The sequence below is a fragment of the Pelophylax lessonae genome (assembly GCF_965119305.1).
Source record: "Pelophylax lessonae genome assembly, chromosome: 8".
In the NCBI taxonomy this organism is placed as follows: domain Eukaryota; kingdom Metazoa; phylum Chordata; class Amphibia; order Anura; family Ranidae; genus Pelophylax; species Pelophylax lessonae.
This window is the reverse complement of record NC_138775.1, coordinates 93,716,171-93,728,572: the sequence shown is the minus strand read 5'-3', so window position 1 is coordinate 93,728,572 and position 12,402 is coordinate 93,716,171. Positions and strand designations below refer to the sequence as shown.

General features: G+C 44.3%; 1 protein-coding gene across 1 annotated transcript in view; it reads left to right on the top strand.

The window, feature by feature from the left end:
• Positions 1-12,402, top strand: part of ACO2 (aconitase 2) — a 74,675-nt gene that overhangs the window by 25,736 nt on the left and 36,537 nt on the right. Inside the window, exons 7-9 of the mRNA XM_082264740.1 lie at positions 10,465-10,556; positions 11,037-11,142; positions 11,228-11,385. Of these exons, the coding sequence (XP_082120866.1) occupies positions 10,465-10,556; positions 11,037-11,142; positions 11,228-11,385 (356 nt within the window). The remainder of the gene's footprint in view (positions 1-10,464; positions 10,557-11,036; positions 11,143-11,227; positions 11,386-12,402) is intronic.

Here is a 12,402-nt window from a genome sequence, read left to right as displayed (position 1 = left end):
GACGCTCCGCTGCGCTGTCTGCATAGCTCTGCCATTCACCCCGAGCGTGACTCGGGGATACCGCTAATAGCAGAAAATTCCTACCCTGAGTCACGCTCGGGGATACCGCTAGCGAGGTTAATGGCACCCTTGTGTGCTTTTCTGTGCAGTGCTGCCTTTTTGTGTGTGGCTGCATGCAGGTGCTGGAATGCATGTGCTTTTACACTTTTACACAATGTGAATATAGCCCAAGGTAGTGAATACATTTTTTTTTTTTTTTTTTCTTTTGAATAATGCATACCATTCTACTGGATATCAGTCAGTCTCGGGTCGTATTTTAGGTTAGAATTGTATAAATTTTGTTTCCTTTAAGTAAAGGAATCTAAAACTGTCAAGTTCATCACCTGTGTACTGGACTGAGATATTTATCCAATTTATATAGGCATGTCTTATAAATTCTAGGAATAGTGCATGAAAGATAATCTTGTCAAGCTAAATATGACACCAAATGACCATTCTTGTCACCTGACTTACACTTGTGTTTTGATAGTGTAGCTTTTGTGTACCCTCTGCCAGAGCCAGTTCATATGATCTGCAAAGAGGCCTCCAAGTCTCATAGATACAGGAGTGGGAACAGCAATAGAAGTGTTTCACCACAATTCTTACGATTGTTCTACATTTTACTAGTTTATGCACCAATTTAACCAGAAATAAAGGGTTCTCTAGGGTCTGCTTTAGGTCTCCCATTTTAGTCGATTTAGCGGTTTATCAGTGCTTTCTACCAATATATTTTTTTTTTTTTTTTAAGCTCTTCCATACAAGTGTTCAAAATCATGAGATCATGCCACAATAATGATCCCATCCTCAAGACATGTAGTCCTGTGGTGTGGCGATTTATCGATTGTAGTTAATAAATCTAAAGTGTTACGTTTGAGAGGATTTCTGCAGGGGAAAGAATCCATGTCATACCTGGAAAGGGTGTGATAGTCTTGAGTGATACCAATCTTCCCTACAATTAGGGTACCATAGTCTCCAAAGATGATTAAAGAAGTGTGGAATTTTAAAAAAACAATCATACTTAAACCTATGCAGAATTGATCTGGTGCTGCGTCTGTCCACCGTCTCCTCTACACCAAGAACTAAACGATCAAAGATTACTCAGTTCCTCCCTGAGCGCAGAGCGCTCTGCCCCTCCAATGCTTACTGAAGTGCCAGACTGAAGCAGGCAGGAGCGACTGACTCAGGCTCTTGGTTCCACACTGAGATGCTGAGCCAGCTGCCGGTCATGACTTTGGTTGGATCCTGACATTGTCTAGGTCAGTCCTGTGATGTCAGGTGCCAGTCTGCTTTTGGCTGAACTGGGTCATAGAAGTACAGAACTAAATGCACTCCTGTGCCCTGCAGAAGTAAGGCCAAAAGAGCTTTGCCCATACTGCTCTAAATTAAAAGGCGTGAACTTAAAGCCTGCTCCTGGCTGATGTTCGAACAACTCCAGACTCTGGAGGGATCTGTCAGGATCCACCCAGATTACTTTATCGGCAGCTGGCTTAGCCTCTTGGTGTTCTTCTGAGATCCTAATCCATCTGCTCCTGCTCCCTTTCCAGCTTGGCACTCCAGTGATGTTGCAGCCGTATGAATGAGCATGCATTTTTTTCTTTCACTTTTTTATTTCTTTAAAAGTCTGATCGCTGTGAGGATCAAGAATAGTGCTTGAATCCCTTGCTAGGATGATGTGACTTTTGCAACCTCAACGTTTTAGTCCTGCAGATGTCCTCTGTGGTGTACATCTAACAAAAAAAAACAAATAAGTGTGTCTAAGAATGTCGGGGGGGAAAAGAAAAAATATATTAAATTCCGTCACTGTAGTTTACCTGTGTTGTAAACAGCAAAATGTCCTCAGAGTTAGACTGTGGAAAGCAACACTGTACACTGTCCCAAACTAATCCAGTGTAGCCATCAAAGTTAGTACATAAAATGACTATCCAGCAAGCAACCAATGTAAACTGCGCTATGCAGATGTAGATGATACCATAAAAACCTTCACAATTGTAGGAAGCCAGAGTCTGAGCATTTTTATTGAATCAAGATATTGATATAAAGGTTAAAATACTGATACCAAGCCAGCATGTACAAATGGAGCTGGGCCAATGTCTGCTGAGTCCGGTGGATGGATTGAAAAGGGTCACTGGAATGTGGTAGCCAGCTTCTGTGGAGCCATGGGTGTTTGGGAGCCATGCCGGAACCTGCTGGCTCTCCTATGTGACGTCGCCGTGACTCCGGAATGGAAGTGCCATGATCGGAACAAGAGGCTGTTCAAACCAGTTTGGACCGCAAGGGGAGAGCGTTGCCATGGCAACTCGTTTTGCGCGAATGCGCTTTCTCAAGTCACAGAATTGTAACTGCTACGGCGATATTTAAGCCATAACAATAGACCTAAATAGTTAGGTGTTGGTACATGGAAATCTAGAACCTGCTTCCCTAAACGTGAAGAAAAAAACAAACAAAAGGCGCCTCCTGAGTGTAGGTTTGAAATTGTTACAATTAAGGTACAACTCACATGAAAGTTCATGAGAAGAAGCGTATAGGGATGTTTTTTTATAGAGTGATATGATGCCCAATGTAGACGTCCTAAGGAGTAGGGGGCAGTGATGCCCGTGCTGGTGCAGTGTTTCGCTCTTGGTGCCCGCTGAAACTGGGTGGAAATGGAGTGGGACGAAAAACCCCCAGTTGGGAGCGAGGGCTGAGATGCAAGCTTGGCAAAGGAGCGCGCATTGTTTCTTTTCATCTACTGCGCCTGCTTAAACGCACTGCGGACCTGTGATGTCAGAAGAGCGATGCTTCTTTCTATCGTGCGTCTCAGCCCTCGCTACCAGCTGGAGCTTTTTCATCTCAATCCATTTCTGTCCGATTTCAACAGGACCCGAGAGGGAGACACGGTACCAGCATGGGCACCACTGCCCCTACTCCTCAGGACGTCTACATTGGGCTTCACATCACTCTATAAAACATCCCTATATGCTTCTTCTCATGAACTTTCATGTGGGTTTTACCTTTTTATTGTAATACATTTTAAACCTACAGTCTACACTCAGAGGACCTTTTTTGGTTGGTTGTTTTTTCCTTGCATATTTAAAAGCCACGGATGAGATGGGCAGGGAGCCGGCAGAGCCAATTTCCATCCTAGACTAACATTAACCCATTAACATCAGGGCTATTGGCTGTGTGCAGTACTACCAAACTGTGTCATGCAAAACTTCATATAACAGAAAATATATTCTAAAGTGTGTGTGTGTGTGTGTGTGTGTATCTCACAATTGAGCATACCCCTCACATTTTTGTAAATATTTTGGTGTATATTTTCATGTGACAACACTGAAGAAATGACACTTTGCTACAATGTAAAATAGTGAGTGTACAGCTTGTATAACAGTGTAAATTTGTTGTCCCCTCAAAATAACTTGACAAAGCCATTAATGTCTAAACTGCTGGCAACAAAAGTGAGTACACCCCTAAGTAAAATGTCCAAATTGGGCCCAATTAGCCATTTTCCCTCCCCGATGTCATATGACTCGTTAGTGTTACAAGGTCTCAAGTGTGAATAGGGAGCATGTGTGTTATATTTGGTGTTATCGCTCTCACTCGCTCATACTGGTCACTGGAAGTTCAACATGACACAGAAAACTCTCTGAGAATCTGAAAAAAAGAATTGTTACTCTACATAAAAATGGCCAAGGCTTTAGGAAGATTTCCAAGAACATTAAACTGTGTTGGCCAAGACAATACAGCGGTTTAACAGGACCGGTTCCACTCAGAAAAGGCCTCGCTATGGTTGACCAAAGAAGTTGAATGCATGTGCTCAGCGTCCAATCCAGAGGTTGTCTTTAGGAAATAGACGTATGAGTGCTGCCAGCATTTCTACAGAGGTTGAAGGAGTGGGGGGTTAGCCTGTCAGTGCTAAGACCATACGCCGCACACTGCATCAAAATGGTCTGCATGGCTGTTGTCCCAGAAGGAAGCAGACTAAGTATATGGCTTACTGGAACAATGTCCTGTGGTCGGATGAGACCAAGATAAACCTATTTGGTTCATGTGGTGTCAAGTCTGTGTGGCGGGATTCAGATGAGGAGTAAAAAGACAAGTGTGTCTTGCCTACATTCAAGCATGGTGGTGGGAGTGTCATGGTCTGGGGCTGCATGAGTGCTGCCAACACTGGCAAGCTACAGTTCATTGAGGGAACCATGAATGCCAACCTGCAGTGTGAAATCTTAAGCAGAGTATGATTCCCCTCCCTTTTGGAGACTGGGCTGCAGGGCAGTATTCCAACATGACCCCAAACTCCCCTCCAAGATGACCACTGCCTTGCTAAAGAAGGTAAAGGTGATGGACTGGCTAAGCATGTCTCCAGACCTAAACCCTATTGAGCATCTGTGGGGCATCCTCAAACGTAATGTGGAAAAGCGCAAGTTCTCATCATCCACCAGCTCTTTGTTGTCATCATGGAGGAGTGGAAGAGGACTCCAGTGGCAACCTGCGAAGCTTTGGTGAATTCCATGCCCAAGAGGGTTAAGGTAAAATATTGACACTTTTTGCCCAATTTAGAAATTTTTACTTGGGGTCCTTTCACACGAACTATCCGATCAGATCCGCTTGTCAGTTGTTTTAGGCGGATCTGATCGGATCCTCCATGCATCCCTATGGAGCAGCAGAGACATGTCCGCTGACACCCGCTGCCATCCGCATCCGATCCTGTCCGTGAAATCCGGACGGATGGAAACCCTATGTTCCATCTGTCCAGGGGATCGGATGAGAGCGGACAGGTGGTCCGCTCTCATCCGATTCCCCCATAGAGAGCAGCGGGGCTCTGACACCGCCTTCTCCGCACTGCGGAGACAGAGCTGTAATCCGCCTGCTCAGCGGGGATCGGCAGATCGATCCCCGTTGAGCAGAGAATGGAGCTCATGGGAAAGCGGACCGTGTTAAAGGACCCTGGGGTGTACTTACTCTTGTTGCCAGCGGTTTAAACCTTAATGGCTGTGTTGTTTTGAGGGGACAGCAAATATACACGCTGTACACTCACTACTTTACATTGTAGAAAAGTGTAATTTCTTCAGTTTTGTCACATGAAAAGATATAATAAAATATTTACAAAAATGTGAGGGGTGTCTTCTTGTGAGATTGTGTGTATGTGTGTGTTTTTATACACAAACCCGATTCCAAAAAAGTTGGAAAAAATTGTGAATTAAAACCGAATGCAATGATGTGGAAGTTTCAAATTTCAATATGTTATTCAGAATACAACATAGATGACATATCAAATGTTTAAACTGAGAAAATGTATAATTTTAAGGGAAAAATAAGTTGATTTTAAATTTCATGGCATCAACACATCTCAAAAAAATTGACAAGGCCATGTTTACCACTGTGTGGCATCCCTTCTTTTTTTTATAAGTCTGCAAATGTTTGGGGACTGAGGAGACAAATTGCTCAAGTTTAGGAATAGGAATGTTGTCCCATTCTTGTCTAATACAGCCTTCTAGTTGCTCAACTGTCTTAGGTATTTGTCGCATCTTACTCTTTTTATAATGCGCCAAATGTTTTCTATGGGTGAAAGATCTGGACTGAAGGCTAGCCATTTCAGTACCTGGATCCTTCTTCTATGCAGCCATGATGTTGTAATTGATGCAGTATGAGGTCTGGCATTGTCATGTTGGAAATGACGTCTGGATGGGAGCATATGATCTAGATTTTGGCTATACCTTTCAGCATTGATTGTGCCTTTCCAGATGTGTAAGCTGCTCATGCAACCCTATACCATCAGATGCAGGCTTCTGAACTGAACGCTGATAACAACTTGGGTTGTCCTTGTCCTCTTTAGTCCGGAAGACATGGCGTCCCAGTTTTCCAAAAAGAACTTCAAATTTTGATTCGCCTGACCGCAGAACAGTTTTCCACTTTGCCACAGTCCATTTTAATGAGCCTTGGCCCAGATGAAACGCCTGCGCTTCTGGATCATGTGTAGATATGGCTTCTTTTTTGGCCTATAGTTATAGCCGGCAACGGCGAATGGCACGGTGGATTGTGTTCACCAACAATGTTTTGTGGAAGTATTCCTGAGCCCATGTTGTGATTTCCATTACAGTAGCATTCCTGTATGTGATGCAGTGCCATCCAAGGGCCCGAAGATCACCGCCATCCAGTATGGGTTTTCTGGCCTTGCCCCTTATGCACAAAGATTGTTCCAGATTCTCTGAATCTTTTGGATGATGATATGCACTGTAGATGATAACTTCAAAGTCTTTGCAATTTTTCTCTGAGAAACTCCTTTCTGATATTGCTCCACTATTTTTCAGCCGCAGCATTGGGGGAATTGGTGATCCTCTGCCCATCTTGACTTCTGAGACACTGCCACTCTGAGGGGCTCTTTTTATACCCATTCATGTTGCCAATTGACCTAATAAGTTGCAAATTGGTCCTCCAGCTGTTCCCTATATGTACATTTACCTTTTCCGGCCTCTTATTTCTACCTGTCCCAACTTTTTTGGAATGTGATGCTCTCATGAAATCCAAAATGAGCCAATATTTGGCATGACATTTCAAAATGTCTCACTTTCAACATTCAATATGTTATATCTTTTCATGTGACAACACTGAAGAATGCTACAATGTAAAGAAGTGAGTGTCCCCTCAAAATAACTCAACACGCAGCCATTAATGTCCAAACCACTGGCAAAAAAAGTGAGTACATCTCAAATGTCCAAATTGGGCCCAAAGTGTCAATATTTTGTGTGGCCACCGTTTTTTCCAGCACTGCCTTTACCCTCTTGGGAATGGAGTTCACCAGAGCTTCACAGGTTGCCATTGAAGTCCTCTTCCACTCCTCCATGATGACCTCACGGAGCTGGTGGATGTTGGAAACCTTAAGCTCCTCCACCTTCCATTTGAGGATGCCCCACAGATGCTCAATAGGGCTTAGGTCTGGAGACATACTTGGCAAGTCCATCTCCTTTACCCTTGGCTTCTTTAGCAAGGCAGTGGTCATCATGGAGGTGTGTTTGGGGTCGTTATCATGTTTGGAATACTGCCCTGCTGCCAAGTTTCCGAAGGGAGGGGTTCATGCTCTGCTTCAGTATGTCACCGTACATGTTGGCATTCACGGTTCCCTCAATGACACCATCTGAACCAAATAAGTTTATCTCATCAGACCACAGGACATGGTTCCAGTAATCCATGTCCTTGGCTTGCTGAAGACAAGCAGACTGCAGGCTTTTTTGTGCGTCATCTTTAGAAGAGGCTTCCTTTTTGGGACGACAGCCATGCAGACCAATTTGATGCGGTGTGCGGCGTATGGTCTGAGCACTTGACAGGCTGACCCCCCCCCCCTTCAACCTCTGCAGCAATGCTGGCAGCACTCCTACGTCTATTTCCCAAAGGCATCCCTTGGATTTGACGCTGAGCATGTGCATTCAACTTCTTTGGTCGACCATGGCGAGGCCTGTTCTGAGTGGACACTGTCCTGGTAAACTGCTATATGGTCTTGACCACCATGCTGCAGCGCAGTTTCAGGGTCTTTGCAAACTTCTTATAGCCTAGACCATCTTTAAGTAGAGCAGCAATTCTTTTCTTAAGATCCTCAGTTATTTGCCATAATGTGCCATGTTGAACTTCCAGTGACCAGAAGGAGAAAGTGAGAGTGATAACACAAAATTTACCACACCTGCTCCCCATTCACACCTGAAACCTTGTAACACTAACGAGTCACATGACACGGGAGGGAAAATGGCTAATTGGGCCCAATTTTGACATTTTCACTTGGGGTGTACTCACTTTTGCTGCCAGCGTTTTAGACATTAATGTCTGTATGTATTTTGAGGGGGACAGCAAATTTACACTGTTACACAAGCTGTACACTCACTACTTTACATTGTAGCAAAGTGTAATTTCTTCAGTGTTGTCGCATGAAAAGATATAATAAAATATTTACAAAAATGTTAGGGGTGTACTCCTCACTTTTGTGAGATAGTGTGTGTGTATAGCTCTTCCCACTCCCCGCCCATCTCATCCATGGCCTTTAACCACTTGCCATCTGCTCACATTGCTGCTACTGCAGCAATGTGGCTCGTTATCGTCCAGCGACGTAGACCTACGTCGCTGGACTCCTCTCCCTGTGGGCGGCGCGCGCGCTCGCCGCCGGAGGCTAGCTCCCGCTGTGTTCAGTCACAGCGGGAGTCGGGCCAGGGGAGGAGCAGCGGCGATCGGCGCTGCTCTTCCCCGATCGTCGGGGAATCGAGTGTGGAGATCCGCCTGCTTGTGTAAACAAAGCGGGCGGATCTCCTAAGTGTGGGACAGTGATTGCAGCGCTGCTAATAAATAAATATATATACATATATAAATACTAAAATAACTATATGCAATGTGTTTTCAAATTAATCTGTTACTCATATAAAATTAATACATAAAGTGCTGATAAGGTCTGAACCCTGTGCAAATAAGCAATGAAAACTGTGCGTAGTGAGCAATATAACTGTGCAGATATTACAATGTAAAACTCATATGTAAGCTTGATAGTAAAGTACAACCAAAGTGCATGATATACAGTCCATATAACAGTCCTTTAGTGTAAAACAGGAGCTTGGTGCTTAATCCTTGTTGCTTCAGGGTCTCCCCCTTTGGGTATCTACTTACCACTGGGTGGTTGATTTGAAGCAGAGTAAGCTGGTGTTCCTGTGGCTCCTGTAGGGCTGGTTATGCTGTAAGCTGGAATCGATCCTTATCCTGAATGTGGCAATCCCGATTGTCAAACATTTAATGGTATAACGCCTATATCATATTCCTAATCGCGGTGCGGTGGTGAGCTGCTCCTCAGCGTTCGCTACCCCGACCGGAAGTCACGTGGCTGCCTCTCGGCCAATGGCTAGACGCGTTTCGCTGTGAACACAGCGTCATCTGCTCCTCAGCGTTCGCTACCCCGACCGGAAGTCACGTGGCTGCCTCTCGGCCAATGGCTAGACGCGTTTCGCTGTGAACACAGCGTCATCTGCTCCTCAGCGTTCGCTACCCCGACCGGAAGTCACGTGGCTGCCTCTCGGCCAATGGCTAGACGCGTTTCGCTGTGAACACAGCGTCATCTGTAGCTACAGATGACGCTGTGTTCACAGCGAAACGCGTCTAGCCATTGGCCGAGAGGCAGCCACGTGACTTCCGGTCGGGGTAGCGAACGCTGAGGAGCAGCTCACCACCGCACCGCGATTAGGAATATGATATAGGCGTTATACCATTAAATGTTTGACAATCGGGATTGCCACATTCAGGATAAGGATCGATTCCAGCTTACAGCATAACCAGCCCTACAGGAGCCACAGGAACACCAGCTTACTCTGCTTCAAATCAACCACCCAGTGGTAAGTAGATACCCAAAGGGGGAGACCCTGAAGCAACAAGGATTAAGCACTAAGCTCCTGTTTTACACTAAAGGACTGTTATATGGACTGTATATCATGCACTTTGGTTGCACTTTACTATCAAGCTTACATATGAGTTTTACATTGTAATATCTGCACAGTTATATTGCTCACTACGCACAGTTTTCATTGCTTATTTGCACAGGGTTCAGACCTTATCAGCACTTTATTTATGTATTAATTTTATATGAGTAACATAGATTAATTTGAAAACACATTGCATATAGTTATTTTAGTATTTATATATGTATATATGTATATATATTTATTTATTAGCAGCGCTGCAATCACTGTCCCACATTCACAAAAGCACTAGCACTTTTCTTGCAGCAGGCAGCTAATTGCACTACCCTTTTTTTGTATTCACACATTCCTACAGCGCGAGGCCCACAGCCATACTAGGATCTCCTAAGTGACAGGCAGGGTCAGATTGCAGGGTTCAGCATAGCTGCCGAATCGCAAAAAGTGGATGTAAGACAGCAAAATCCTCCGGTGGTAAAGTGGTTAAATATCACTGTTGTCGTCAATTCCGTGACTTGAGAAAGTGCATGCGCGCAAAATGCGTTGTCACGGCAAGTCTCTCCCCTTGCATTCTAGGCTGGTTGGATCTGCTTCCTGTTCCTGTTATGGCACTTCCGTTCCTGAGACGTGGCGACATCACATAGGAGTGTCGGCGGGTTCTGTCTTGGCTCCCAACCGCCCGTGGCTCTACATAGCGTCTGGTTACCACACTCCAGTGGCCCTTTCCATTCCATCCACCGGACTCCGCTAACATTGACCTAGCTACATCTGTCCATGTTGGCTTGGTATCCTTATATTAACCTTTTTTTTATATTAACTTTTTGTTCAATAAAAATTCTCAGACTCCTCACTGGATTCCTACAATTGTGGAGGTTTTATGGTATCCCCTACATCCGGATAGCGCTGTTTACATTGGTTGCTTACATTTTACCTGTGTACCTGAGATACCGCTTTTAAGAAATTTTACATCCAATTCAGATTTTTTTTTTATTATCCTGTGTTTTAGGAGTTGCATCTTTGGCAGACGAGTTCAGGAGTAGCTTGGTACCAGATGAAGGGTGTGAATATGATCAGCTGATTGAACTTAACCTGGATGAGGTAAACACAGATTGATGGAGCGGAATAACTTGTTACAAAATTCCACTGGGGGGGGGGGGGGGGGGTTTCTTGTGTTGTGTGTGTGTGTTTTTTTTTTTTTTTTTTTTTTTTGCATGAGGGTACAGAAAAATCTTCCCCCATATGGGAGGCTTTTAGGGGTTTGTGCAGGCAGCCTGCTCCGATAAGAACAGGTGAACGGCTGCACAGATCTGGGTGGATCTCCAGGCACATCCCTGAATGTACATCCATGCAGGACCAGCACACTGATTGGAATGCAGTCTGTCTGCATTCCAATCTGTGTGTTAGTCCCACACAGATTTACATACTATGGTGGCTTGGAGATCTGTACAGCTCTCTGCCTGCTCATACCAATGGGCTGCCTGCACAGAACACCTGTGTGGGTAAAGATGGTCAATTGTACATATGTACAGAACAGTACATCCAAGTGAATAAGACCTAAACATTCCTCACTTCCAATAGCTGAAGCCACACATCAATGGACCTTTCACCCCGGACCTGGCAACACCTGTATCTCAGGTGGGAACTGTTGCAGAACAGAAGGGATGGCCTTTGGATATCAGAGTTGGTAAGTTTCCCAGGAAACTGGTTTACCCGCCTTTTTTTTTTATTTGGAGTGAAAAGGCATTAACATTCCTGTTCTTAAATTTCAGGTCTTATTGGCAGCTGTACAAATTCCAGTTATGAAGATATGGGTCGTGCTGCAGCTGTAGCAAAGCAGGCACTTGCGCATGGTCTGAAGTGCAAATCCAAGTTTACAATCACTCCAGGTTCTGAGCAAATCCGAGCTACCATTGAAAGAGACGGTTATGTAAGTGCAGGTTGTCTCGCATTCTAGCAGTGTAAATTTTACATTGGTACACAAATGACTTTTGGTACCTGTTACATCACAAGCAAAGGTCAAATGGAATGTATACAAGTAGATAATGGCAAGTTAAAAACTCAACCCAAAGCCAGTGCAGCTTATGTAAAGACTAGTTCATAGGCAATTTTAAAAGAATTTCAGGCTTAATGGGGGGGGGTTTATAGATATAGATCTATATAGTATCTCACAAAAGTGTACAGCTTTTGTAACAGTGTCAATTTGCTGTCCCCTCAAAATAACTCAACTCAATTGGGCCCAATTAGCCATTTTAGCTCGCTGATGTCATGTGACTCGTTAGTGTTACAAGGTCTCAGGTGTGAATGGGGAGCAGGTGTGTTTAAATTTGGTGTTATCGCTCTCACTCTCATACTGGTCACTGGAAGTTCAACATGGCACCTCATGGCAAAGAACTCTGAGGATCTGAAAAAAAAGAATTGTTGCTCTACATAAAGATGGTCTAGGCTATAAGAAGATTGCCAAGACCCTGAAACTGAGCTGCAGCATGGTGTCCAAGACCATACAGCGGTTTAACAGGACAAGTTCAAATTGGAACATGCCTCGCCATGGTCGACCAAAGAATTTGAGTGCACATATGTATGTAATATGCAGAGTTGTGTTTTAGCAACAGTATGAGAGACTACCCCTCTACTGCCAGATAGTATTCAGTATTTTCACATCTCTGCTATTCTGTGAATATTCAATGAATAAGTCTCTCCGATGGAGAGGTGGCCAGATGTCTCGATCTCCACATCAACCAATCAGAGGAAGCCTTGTATTGACCTACTCGTTGACCTCTCAAGCAAGATCTGGTCTCTGACACAAATTACACATTTGCATTAAAACCTACTATTTGTGGATCTTTACTGGATAATCATTATGGGTCCCCAAAAGGCAAATCTACTCAAATTCCATATTGCACTGCAGAAATTTACGACCCTGATTTGCTTCACAAATCCGTTTTAA